The sequence below is a fragment of the Python bivittatus genome, unplaced genomic scaffold (assembly GCF_059951505.1).
Source record: "Python bivittatus isolate LINGU-HERP-01145 unplaced genomic scaffold, Pbiv_v1 ctg000070_np1212, whole genome shotgun sequence".
Classification (NCBI taxonomy): domain Eukaryota; kingdom Metazoa; phylum Chordata; class Lepidosauria; order Squamata; family Pythonidae; genus Python; species Python bivittatus.
The window spans coordinates 19,375,304-19,389,256 of NW_028277034.1; the positions used below are offsets into that span (position 1 = coordinate 19,375,304).

Genomic DNA, 13,953 nt, shown 5'->3' on the forward strand with positions numbered 1-13,953 from the left:
TGGCTATGATCAACTCTGAATTTTAGAGCTGGAATTAATTATATGAGACTGACATCTGGAATATGGAATTGATTATATGAGACTGACATCTCAGCTGATATTATAACAATGACTGACAAAAGGAACAATGTAACTAGAAAATAATAAATAGCCAGATTCCTCTTTCAAATGTGTTACTAAGAAACAATAAGCTGTCCTGTTGCATCTTAAAGATTAATGGATTTATTTTGTGAAATTAATTAGAAAGAATTTTTGGATAAATACAAAGATTGTGCATTTCTCTTTATCCCTCGATGTATGTAGTCTCATGTACTTGAAATTAGTGTCAGTTTATGAAGTCTTTGCTTTGCTGAACAGACCAGCAGAGCAAGTTCTTATAACCAGTTACCTACTTGTGGGTCACTTCTCAGAGATGCTGTACCACCACCACCAAGGGAGTTTTTTAGAACAAAGTTTAATCCATATATTCCTGGCAAGTCATATCTGTAAAGATTAAAAAATACCATACTGTATCTATTCAGAGGAAGATGATGTGAATTTAAGACAAAGAAAACAATTCAGGCAATGTATTGTCGAAGGCTTTCACGGGCGGCATACGATGCCTGGTGTGGGTCTTCCGGGCTGTGTGGCCGTGTTCTGGAAGTTTTGTTTCCTAACGTTTTGCCAGCAACTGTGACCGGCATCTTCAGAGGGCAGGAGCACAGACAGGAGCAGTTCTCTCTGTGCCCAGGATGATGTGACCCTGTTGTGGGTATTTATAGAGATCAACGAGGGTGCCTGAAGGGTGTGTGTGTGTGTGGGGGGGGTTGGGTTAACAATTGGCTGCTTGTTTTGGTGTCAGAATATTCTTCAAACTTCCAGAACACGGCCACACAGCCCAGAAGACCCACACCAGCCAATTCAGGCAATGTCCGTTTACCCCACCCCAGTCCTGGAGATTTCTGCTTCCCATGCTGACAAATATCTGTCCACATCACATGAGTATATATATTTGTGCACATAGGTATGAATGTATATTCACTTCCAAGAAGCTAGACTCCAAAAAAGGGCAGGTCCAGGACAAAAAAAAGCAAATTAAATCAACAAGTAGTGATTAAAATCAAATGTCTGTAAAATAAGACACATCACCACTCCCACAAAGAAACACATAAATATGAAAACAGATACACATCCACACACCCACACGCTTTCCTCCTTTCTTCCAGCAGAAAGAGTAAAAAAAGAAGAAAAGGCGGAGATGGAGATGAGGTTACAAAGGAGCAATTGCACTGGGAAGGAAAAAAGAAAAGTAGAACAAAACTGAAGACGAGGCAAGGGGAAGACGTAATTGAACAGGGAAAGAAAGAGTCTGGTTTACATGTTACCAAAAAGGGTTAAGCCAACCAATGGCTAATCCTCAAAACATTCAGAGTTTTTCTGCAGCCATATCTACATCCATTTGTACCTCTCACCCCTCCTTCATGGGTAATTGCTTTTAGGGAAAACTTCCTCTTCCTGTCTAGTAAATACAGTAGATATTTGCCTCATCAACTTATAAACCATTAGGTTTATATATACGGCAGGGGATAATCTTAAGAAATCATATCAGAATAGAAGTAAGGGAAATGATATGCATTTAATGGAAATGACTTTGAGGAATTCACTTATTTTAATTTAATTAATTAGCTTATTTATTGTATCATTGGTACAATAAATCTCTAAGAATACATACATTACAGTGGTCAAATTTGGAAGAGTTAAACAGTTTATTTTAAGTGAAAACAGCTAATGTAACAATATTCAACATTTGAGATCTGTGTTCCTCTAGGCAGCTGTGAAGGTTGATGCTTGACAACAGAAAGCAACATAACTGAATACCTACTTACACTGAATGAGTTTCAGTTTTCAGAAATTTAAGTGCTACAAGGATGATCAGGGAACTAGAAATTAAATTTTATGAAGAGAGTTTGTAAGATGAGAAGACTGAGGGGTACCTGGTAGTCACACAGAAAACCAAAACCTGTTCTCTAGTACATGGGAGTGCAAGACATAGAAAAAAGGATTCAAATTACACACTGGAACTGATAGCCCAAATGATCCCCTTCCACATACCTGATTCTGTCATTCTAAAATAACTTATTATGGTATGATTGGACAGATTAGGATAAATTGCTGCCTTAGAACTATGGAACAGCATGTTCTCTAAGTTTACTGAAATTCACTTTTTAAAAATTGAAGATATGTGCTTGGCTACACTCAGTTTCAGATTTCCTCAAAATCAGCAACTCTTACATTACATGATTACTTTCCTCAATGTTGCTGCTACTTAGTCTTCTCTGTTTGTTAATATCAAGTGACTAGTAGCTAATCCTCTTGTGCCTACCTCTAAATACTGAAGGAGAAAACTATTAGAAACACAAGTTAGGAATGTCCTGAAATGCTTAGCAGATTTTTTTTAGAAGAGAAGTTGGTATATGGTCTCCCATCACTACTATTTCATGTCTCTCTGAAAGATCAGTAATGTGCTTTCGAAGAGAATCACCACATCTTCTTGGTGTGGCAAATGATAGTTGACAATTGCAGTTTGGCTTTATTTCTTCATTTATTTCAGTCTAGATCCTCTCAGCTTAACAAATATTTATATATAATGTCAAAGATTCAGTTACTTCTCATGGTATCTTAAGTCCCATTTTAAAAGCCAATACTTTTTTTCCCCCAAATGCATTAAGCCTTCACTTAAATCTTACTTAAATCAAAAGATAAATTTAATTTAGCTAGATTTTTTAATATGGTACTTCACCAAACTTTGACAGCACAATCTTTACATATCAACTTAGAAAAAAATACCACAAACTCATTTGGGACATATTAACTGATAATGGATAGAAAGCTCCAGCTTTACTTTATTGAAGCAGTTCCTAAAGCAAATTTTCAGATATTCTGTAAAAGAAGATGTGGAAAAGATGATGCCTTTTTCACCCATGTTGAGGGAAAAGATCTGTACGGAAACTACAGTCATATGGAGCATTGCAAATGAATTCAGGTGAAATGTGCTATGGTTTATTTCAAGATCTTCCCCATAACTCTAGACTGGCTGAATGGATCAGACCGCAGAGTGCACCTACCTGTTCAAATGTTTTTCAAAATGGCTTTAGACAGTAGAGTTTGCATTTTTGGATTTTAAACGTTATCTAATATTGTTGTCAATATGAAAAACACAAAATTATACTAATAGCATACAAGAATGATATCTAGCTTTTCATTTTACAAGTAATATTTTATGTCTTTTTTTTCTTTTTTGTTCAATAGAAACTTTGTCTCTATTTGTTCTTGTTCCTTTAGGGACACAGGGTTGGTCACAGTGCAATAAGAAGCTTCAGAGAGCTTAAAACATGTGAATATAATTCCTTTTAATCCTTAAGACGTACACAAAAGTGTTCTTTCTTTTGCTAGTTTCTTTTAATTCTATTCGCATTACCCTATTGTCACATCACTAAGAGAACAAAAAGCCCATGGTTTGATTACTAAAATAAAAGTTTAATCAAACATTTCAATTTTACTTGAACAGTTTTCGTCAGAGCAGTGAAAGATTTTATGCTTTTTTTTCAGACCTCTGAATTGTCTGGTTGAAAAAGCAGCACTGGCCATTACTGTTCACAATCCACCAGTATGAAAAATAACTACAGGGGGATTGAATCAGTTGTAGGAGATTCCACATCAAATATTAGAATATTCTCAGGTTTATTGGAATACAGGTAAGCTTAATAATTGAAAACCTTCATAATTTAGATCCAAGGACATGCTATACCCATTTCTCACTTTATATATAGTTTTCTAACAACATTTTTGATTGTGAGAGACCATATTTTGGATTTATTAGATAATATTAGTTTGGAAGCAGAGTATTTCATTAACATATAACTCAACATCAATAAGTAATAATATGAACACACATATATATATATATATACACATACACACACACACACACACATATATACATACAAACAAATAGATGGAACTCCAATGCAGTGTTTCTCACACCTCCTGGAATTCTGGACCACTAAATAAACCTCAGAAAATGCACGGACAATCCAATCAAATAAACATTCCCTTCCCCATAAATTTGTCTTTAAAAACATGGAACTTCACATTTTTCAATGTACACTATAAGATGATAATCATAGTTTCATTTCTGTGTGCCTTCCTGTTCTCTACATTTTTAAAGCAAAAGTTATGTAATTTCACATGTGAATCATTTTATGTACCTCACCATAATAACAGGAACTTTTAGCACAAACTTGCTGGTCAAGAATGATCTTCAGTAGAAATCTGAGTGCAAAGTGGCGAGGGACAAGTAGAACTCCAGCACAACTAAATTTCATGTTTAGATACTGATTGTCATATTTCTTATTTATACTTTTATCTAGGAGTTACTTTGCAAGGCTACAGTATATTTGGATCTATTCGCTATTGTCCATTTCTGAATTTTAGTACTCAGATTACTACTTTTATAATCACTGGTCCACTTCAACAAACCAATGTTCAGCCAGATTCACCTTTGCAAATCAGCTAACTGGCACTGACCACAAGAAGGCTGCCAATTTATTGAAAATCATTAATTACCCTATTTCTGATGGGGAGTAGGAATATTGTAAGTAACAGAGGGCCAGGCCTATAAAGTTAAAGGTGTTGGAAGGTTTCAGCCCTCCCCCCGCCCTTCACATACTCTAATCCACTTTCTTACCTTGGAGCAACTTCTAGGTATCTTATTGCTGCCAACATCTATCTTAATCTGCCCTAACTGGATTCCTTCCCCTTAAAACTGGCTTGGGAGAGATACAGGGCATCTCATAGCTTGAACACTTATTTGCCAGTAACTGGAGTAACAACAATGACAACAATGATAATAATGACAAAAAGTTGAATTCTGTAGTGTCATCTCCTAACCCCTGTAGCTTTGAGATTTGTAGCCATAGAAGAACACCCCTCCTTATCTGAGGAGCTATAAACAAAAGCAGAAACTATAGTTTAAAAATCAATTTTATTAAAAATAAAAAAAGGAAATTGAAAAAAACTTCCTTAAAACTTATAGGTAATTGCATGCACAAGCCACATATAGGTGGCTTAAATAATTACAGCACAATCACAAATAGCAACTTAAACATCAGTCTCCCAGTAAAATGCTGTGGGAGAATGGACATGGATTCACAATAGGTGGGACCTGAAGCTTAATGCTTAGGATGGAACAAAAATGCAAGAACTGAGTTTGTTTTGCACAAGGGTACAGATTAAAAAGTTACTAGAGATAGTTAGTAGAAACAATCAAGCAGACACAGCCCCGTGAAAATAAAATAAAATCAGTTTTACTCTGTGATTCAGTGGTTATCTAAATAAATGTGGCTACTTTCACATTTCCAATTTACGATTTGCAGGTCTGTAAAGCAAAGGAAAGCTAAAGTAAGATCATAAGCACAGTCACAGTTTCACTTAGTGACTGCTTTGCTTAATGACCGAGTTGCTAGTCCTGACTGTGGATGTTAAATGAGGACTACTTATAGTCCATATAGTTGATATAGAAATAAACTTAATGCAGGGAATAAAGATGGAGGCTGAATTTCTCATGACAGTTATATTGTAAAATTAAAATTGAATTGCTACTGCTATTATTATGCCTTCTGCAATCAGATTTCTTCCAGATGTTTTGAGTCTCCCAGAAATCCCAGCCAGCATATGTGTATGAGAGAGAGAAAGAGAGAGACAGAGAGCATGTGTCACCAAATTTTGAAGTGGATACCATATCAACTAAGAGTTGTGTTTCTGTTAGTGACTCTAGGCATGTGATACCATTCGGGCATCCTTTGGAAAAATGAGTAATTGCATAACATGAAAGCAGAATTTTTAAACTATGGTCTGTGGAGTACTGTCATAAATGGCCTAGTTTGAATATATTCCTGTGGCAAAAACAAAACGTATTGTGGCTTAGCATTACCTGTGAATTTAGGCCAATATATATATTCTAGGATTGGAGAAGAAAAAGGACACTTTTTCTTTCTCTATCAGCCCATCAGAAGCTCTTCTCTGATTGTTAAATAACAGAGCACTGTCAGCCCTAAGCCAGGGTTTAACAGAGAGTTTGGAAATGGGAACTGTGTTTCCTCATTTTTAATTCTCTTCTCAAGATATACTGTAGGAAGTGTATCTGGGACTTGAGAAAGTCCATTCATTTTAAAAAACCATGTATATCCCAGTCTGAAATGCTATTTTATCTATTTTCCCTTTCTCTCTCCATATCTTTTGTTTGGAGAAAGACTTGTTGATTTTCAGATGACACAACTATTCCACATTTCAAATCCTGCCTCCCTGACTTTCTGTTTGTTCCATTATCATAAACCTTTTGAAAACTCATGGGTTTTTAATATGAAATTTGATTTTTTTTAAAAAAAAAAATTATTTCAAGTGTGTGTGCACGTACAAATCTACATCAGTTCTCAAATATATACCCAGTACTCTGTTATTGTGGATGGCCCATTTTGCTTCCAGATTGGTAAATACTTACATATATATGCTGTGGGTGGGAATAATGCTGGTATACATGTTTTGATATTAAATATTCATAGTAACATGACATATTTCTATAAAATGTTTTTCAATATTATTCCTATTTGTGACCATGGGACTTCGGTCTGTTATGATTCTGTTTCTCCGGCTGTATTTGCTATCTTCAACATTTTTCTTGTTCTCTTCTAAATATATTTATCTTTATAATATGAAACATGGAAAGTAAACTCCAAGATACATAGAATTAAAAAGTCCAGGAAAAGGAAAATTGAAAAATTGCATTTTGAGGAGGACAGTTGGAAAATGGACTTAAAGACAAACACCAAATTAGAAGGCACGGTAACAGGAACATTACGCAACCTGTTCAGGGTCTGAAGGAGAGTGCTGGGGCAGAATGGTCCACATCACTATCCATTTCATATTTTAGCTAAGCAAACAGTAGGTTATTGCAGGTTTCTCGGACTCCTCAGCGAGGCCTCACACTGTTTCTACTGTGGGACTGAATCGGCACCTTTTTAGGTACATGCATGATCAATATACTGTTTGCCAAACTGTTAAGCCATTGCCTTACGTGAGTATTTTCCTGTAATCTAAATTCTTTAAATATAATCAAAGCATACTACATGAATACATTAATGTAAATGAGTACCTACCGCATTACCAAGATTTCTTCAGGCCATTCTCTTTCTAAAAGATGCCGGAAATAATCTTCTACAGCCAGAGCAGTTAATGTTTTCTTGAGGTATGGATAGTAGAGGGGGTGGCGCACTATGACACCTGTTAACAAACAAACAGAACACAACTACTTGTTACTCTACATCAGGGATTCCCAACCTGGGGTGCCTGCACCCCCAGGGGATGCGAGATGGAATTTCAGGGGGTGCAACAATTTTATACACTGAGTTAAAAGCTTTTTTTTTTAAGTTCCATTTGTTCACCCGCATTAGAAATTAGACTTCTTCATCTTCAGATGTGATATTACCTTTGTAGGGGGTGCAAACAATCAAATATTTCCTAGGGGCATGGCACATAGAAAAGGTTGGGAACCACTGTTCTACATGGACCATCAAACAATCATGCTATTATCTTTTTTTAAAAATCATTCAGCCCACATTATTTTAAACTCCAGCTACTTAAGACTAAACCTACTTACCTTTGTAGTATCAACCAATCTTTTCTGCCTCAATTTTATAGTATTTGTTCAATGTATAATCTGCCTCAATTGTCCAAGTGAATATTGGTGATATACAACATGTTAAAACAATAAAACCAGTAGAAAACTAACAAACAAAAAATTCAACCCAAAATATATTACTAATGTTTAAAAATGTTAAAATATAGCCCTACATCTTCTATAACTTCTTAGTTTTGAAAAGTTATTTTATTTATTTAAAATAAAATATTTTGCCAAGCACTTTTAGAACCAATTAAAGCAAGAAACAATAATATACCAACACCATATGTTTAAAAAACCACATTCTTTCTTCTTTCCAGACAAACAGAGATGCATTGAAAGAGCTCAGAAGGATTATGCTGAATTAGTAAACAAACTTAAAAGAAGTTTTGACTTGTGCTGAAAATAAGGATACATATAATTTCAATAGCCAGTGCCATGTTTTTTTCTGGTAAGAAAGAGCAGTTTCCCTCCACTTTTGCTCCAGTAATCACTCATATACTAGCACAGATCCAGGTGGATTTGGGATTATTGAAGCATATTTATTGGGTTAAAATTTTAGACTAATCGTTTTTTCTTTTTAAAATGCAGCTCAAAGGAGGAAGATCCGGTTTGTCCTAGTCACAACCAAACTAGCTGAACTTTGCTGATAATAAAAGCTGAAGGTTAGCTTAATTATATCAGAAAGTTCTACAGTACACAGATGAGTGAATTCATAGCAAATTTTATTACATATGGTATGTGATATGATTTATCACATATAAGTCTGTTAGGTAGGTCTATATGTATTCTAATACCCTCATTTAAAACAAATTTGCCAAACACAAAGGAAAATTCTATCATTTTAATTGTATGAAATAACTGAACACATCTAAGTACCTCAAATATAGCCATCTTGTGAGAAAAAGCAAACTAATTTTCTAATTAAACTATGAAATAGCTTGTCTTGACATACTTCAGAATTCTTTGATTCTTGCTATTCTAATCCTATGGATTATCTTGCCTCAATCTAGATAGCCTCCAGATAGGTGGCTAACTCTCAAAATTCTCAGAGATGACCATGCTGGCAGGGAATTCTGGAAGTAAATGCCTGCGTATTTCTTGGATGTTCAGGTTGAACATGGATGATTAAGGATCAATTTAAAGCTGGTATTACAATCTAAGAATAATGTATCTTAGCAATTAAAGTATCACTACTGGTAGTCCTCACTTAGTGACCACTTGTTCGGCAACCGTTCAAAGTTACGATGGTGCTGAATTAGTGGTACTTAAAACTGATCCTCAAGTTCCAGCCATCGCAGCATCCCAGTGGTCACATGATCGTGATTTGGGCACTTGGCAATCAGCTCACACTTAAAATGGTTACAGTGACCCATGGTCACATGATTGTAATTTGTGACCTTCCTGGCCAGCTTCCCAGAAGCAAAGTCAACGGGAAGCCAGCAGGGAAGGTTTCAAATCACTTCTGCTACTTTTTCCCCCAAGAAGCCCCACTATGGAGTACCAAAGATCTTGTACTCCGTAACCCCCCACCCACACTTTGTGGTGTGCACTCACCCACAGCACTCCCCTACCCACGGCCCCTGCCAACCTGCCCACACTCCATAATGCCCACCTGCAGCCTTTGCCAGCCTACCTGTGGCCCCCACCAGCCTGCCTGCATTCCGTAGCACCTGCCCATGGCAATTCCCCCCCCCCCGCAGAACCTGCACACTTTCCCACATTCCCTGCCTGGGACTCCCACCTCTTCCTGCTTAACGACCCATGTGGTCTTGGGGTTACAATGGCAACTGGAACCGCCGGGATTGCTGTCACTAAGTGATGCAGTCACATGACGTTGCGCTTTATGACGCTTAGCGAAGGCAATCCCAGTCCCAACTGCTGTCATAATCTGAGGATTACCTGCATTAAGAAGTGAACCAAGACATGATGGTTTATCTTATGCACTTTCAAATCTTCCTGATGCTGAGGGCTACTGGTACTAGGATGCGTGTACAGGTCAATACTCAACTGAAAGTTAGTTGTCAACAGACCTTCTGTGTCACAAATCTACAAACATATCAGCTATGCTGGGAAATGACACTTCTGCTATGAAAAGAGTTAATTGTTGCTGCACATGTCTTCTGATTAGCTCTGCTGTCTTCTGAGTTGGTTAAAAGATAATACAAACCACGATTTTAAAAACATAGGAAAATGTTTACAAAAGTCATACGCATGCCTACTCTGTCTGACCTGGTGGTCCCTTCCTATGTCCCTGATCTGAGACAAACTATACTTTATCATGTCCTCTGAAGATAAAACCATGGATTCTAATTTGATTTTACAGGTAATAACTAGCTGCTTTTTGACAATCTGGATGCAATTTGCAAATTATTACTTGCCTCAAATGAGGAAAAGATGATTTTTGAATATAAGCAACAAAGGGCAGAAGCTCATTGAAATAGCATCACATTACCTGAACCAGGTTAATTTTAGTTGTTTGGATCCACAAAACAAACAATATGTATTACTTTCTCACAAACAACCTAGAAATTAGTTACTAATATTTTAAGGTGTTGAAAATCTTGAATACTTTTTATTAATCCAATGGTTAAATGGATTATATTAATTTATATTTTCAAATAGTGGGCAAGCTTTTCAATCCTGGTGTTAGGGGCAGATGTGTATACAGATATATATGAGTGCAAACACTCTCTTAGAGTGGAAAGGCAGCCTTCTCTTTACCCTAGAAGAGAAAGACCCAACAATGGGAACATGGAAAAATAGGAAGAGTTAAAATCTCCCACACAGCGGTAATGTCAGCTATATAAAGACTAAAATGCAAACAAATATAAAGCATTTTACAAACAATTTTATTAATTTCCACAGAAAATAAATTTTGAATTGTTGACTAAGATTTTATGGTTGAAGAATCATGTAAACATTTCATTTTCTGCAATTCATTGTTACGGATTATTGTATGTATATTCAGTGAAAGAGACCAAAGCAATATACAAACAGAACAGCTATCTACTAAAAACAATCGAATGAAACAATAATAAAAACACATTCTATAACAACAATAAAAAAACATGAATTTGAAAGTACAGTATAAAAAACAGCCTGGTCTTAGAGCAGTTGTTGCCCTGGATGACCCGGTATGAACTTTAACTGTCATTTAAAATAAGACAGCATAGAGGCCAGCTATAGTTCTTGGAAGACAGTTTCATAATGGGACACTGCCACCAAGGAGGTCCTATTCCTAGGTACTGAAGAAGGCAGTGACAAACTAATTCCATACAGTTGCCAAGAACACTGCATGACATTATCCACAAAATTACCATGAGTTAAGCTTGACTCAGAGAGATGAGTAGCGTTTTATGAGTAGTGAGTAGTGTTGAGTGAGGCAATTTTTTAACTACTTTGAGACTTAATGTTTCCAATTATCCTTTGAATTTAAAAAATTTAAAACAGAGAAATAAAAAGTGAGATCAAGGGGACAAACCAAAAGCTAACCATTAATCCTTTTATTATGAAAAATAACAGAAAGATGAAGTGATACATTTTTAAAAATGTTTTCTCATTTTCTTACATCCCTTTGGAGTCACAGTTATAACCGCAGAAGGTTAGAACAGTTATGGCATAACACTTCTGTGTATTTTTTTTTTAATTTGAAGTTCTCTTTTAAAATAGGATTGACAAATACCTATATTTGCTGTGTTGCCTTTGTCTCCACTTCTTGTGTAAGCAAGATCTTCCAGACGATACGCATGTGGACCACTTGGTAGATCTATATAAAATGAAACAGATTACTGCTTCCTCATCTGCAACAGTAAAGTTGGGATTTTAGAAAAATTATATTTCAGTATGTTCATCCCTCATACATACATTTTCAGTTTTGCAGGAAATGTTTTCCTTTCAGATTCACCTTAAATATTCTACAGAAGCAGAGGCAAGAAGCATGGATAATTTATGCTTCCTACTCCCATTTTTCCAGTTCTGGTCTGTATGGGAAAATGTGCACAGAAGGTATACTTTCTCTAACTGTATGACACTTCTGGGGATTCATTGTTCATGGGAGTTCCAATCCAGTCCATTAGCTTCTTCCCCAGTCCCCACGTTATCTTCCCAGGCATGAAAAACTCTATTTTCAATCAACAGTCCAGAACAGCTCATCAAAAGAATAAGCTCAAAAGAATGCTCAGACAGTAGTAGCTTTTAAGATGGAATCTGAGTTAATATCTTTTTCTTCCTACAGCTCAGGAAGCGTAATCTTCTATGTGCTCCTGTTTTCTAGCCACTAGAAGCAAAGCTACAAAGCTACTTCATTCACTGAAGTCAATGAGAAGGAAAATACCAAGTTCAGCTACAAATTAGCAAAGCTTTCAGCTCCAGTCCAGTGATGTGCCAGAAGAGTGATAGGGCTTTAGATAATTTGGGATGCACATTCACCCCTTTCTCTGAAGCATATATTTCAGGGCCTGCTGCCAGCAAAATACCACCAGGATACATTTATGCCTACAGAACTTTCCATAGTTGCCAGAAAGATATGTGATTCATTGGCAAACTTCTCTTCCACCAACTGTAAATTGTTGTGAGTCTGATGATTTGGGGGTGTACGACTTTATCAATCAATCAGTAGAGCAACACTTTTCCCGTCATGTCTTATCTGGTCTTAAAACTGCTTCCTTAGCAGTTAACTAGTTTTACAGTACAGTATTATAAAGGTAAACTCAGTCCTCCTCCAGGTTTCAGATGATTTAAGATTACAATGTGGTGGAAAGGTGAACTAATGCAGTCTTCTAATTTACGTCTTCTTAATATGAAAAAAAAAAGTTTCAAAAAGCTAATAAGTTCAATTGGAGACCTTTGGGACATTAATCTAGCTCTTAAAATAAAAGTAAATGTACAATTTCACATATAATTTAAAGGTAAAATGAAAAATATTAGTATATAGCTATATTGATGGAATTTTATTCTTGAATATTTTTTCTAGCCTCAGTAATATATTAGCTATGTATAAACTTTTTTTTTCAGGAATGTTTTTCTCTGCAGCCCCTGGCTGTATTTGGCTCATTTTCAAACTTGATTTTTCTTTAGCCAGCTTCTCCCACCACACCAAATAAGGTCTCTTTCTGTTCTGTTATCAGAGTTATTCTCTTGGTGGACAGAAAGAAAAACAAAGTCCTAAACATCTTTATATAATCTATTTCCAACATTCCATTCTTAGAAAAGTAAAAATGGATAAAATATGTATTGTAGGTGCCTTGATCTCTCAAGAAGAAAGATAGATAATAAAAACATAAATAAACAACAGTACCTTTGAACTCTTCTTGAGTCTGAACCTCATCATGTGATGCAGTTAGATCTGAAGTGAATGAAGTATCTTCCTGAAATGTTTCAACATGTTGTCCATTCATAAATATATTGATCTAGAAAAATGTACATTTTGATTTAAACTCAAAGATACACCTTACTGTAATGCCATACATATAAAAATCTACGATGGTAGGAGTCAAATGCAATGTGTAAATCTGTACAGTCACCCAATGAACATCTGACTTACACTCTTTCCTGTGAAAAGTGTTGAGACAAACCTTCCATACTGAGCACTGGGTGACTGGGCTTGTGCTTAAAGAAAGCGCATAAAGCAAACATTCCAGTTGCTGCACTTAAAAGCAAACCATATTAAGGTCTTTGCCACCTTCTTTTAAAAAAGCCAGCTATCAGGATGTTTTATTAGCGAATGGGTGCTGAAATAGCTATGAAGAGAAGTTCAAAACGAAAGTCTAACTTGGAGAGTAAGAAACTTACAACTCTTCTTTATGTGCACCCAGTAATCCAGTTAATTGGGTTACAGCTAAATGACATAAGACAATATTATCCTTATTTAGCAGACGTTAAAATACTTTGTTCAAAAAAAATATTGGTGGAATTGGTTTTTTATTTTCCTTAAAATATAAAAAATTAATTACATGCATTCTAAAAGCATTTTTTACATCTGTAGCTAAGAACAACACACATTCTGTTCTGAAGTTGCATAAGTACATCAAAGCTGAAGAAAAGCCACAATGATCCTTATTAATCCATCATAAAGAACAAAGATGTACTACAAATCAAAAAAACAGAATCGTCATATTATTATACAAGTGCTTGGGGAGAAAATGTTATGCAATAGATTTCATTTTTGTCAGATTGTGAAATATTTATTTATTGTATCACTGAAAGTCAATTTGTATACTGCATTAAGCAAAGGAAAT

At 35.7% G+C, this 13,953-nt stretch overlaps 1 protein-coding gene across 4 annotated transcripts in view; it reads right to left on the reverse strand.

Annotated features, from left to right (window-relative positions):
- Positions 1 to 13,953, reverse strand: part of LOC103061691 (uncharacterized) — a 72,210-nt gene that overhangs the window by 12,837 nt on the left and 45,420 nt on the right. For all 4 annotated transcript variants that reach the window (XM_088132726.1, XM_007436464.4, XM_088132727.1 and 1 more), the window contains 4 exons: positions 13,014 to 13,125; positions 11,400 to 11,483; positions 7,194 to 7,317; positions 393 to 483 (listed from right to left, as the gene is read on the reverse strand). In XM_088132726.1, the coding sequence (XP_087988852.1) occupies positions 393 to 483; positions 7,194 to 7,317; positions 11,400 to 11,483; positions 13,014 to 13,125 (411 nt within the window). The remainder of the gene's footprint in view (positions 1 to 392; positions 484 to 7,193; positions 7,318 to 11,399; positions 11,484 to 13,013; positions 13,126 to 13,953) is intronic.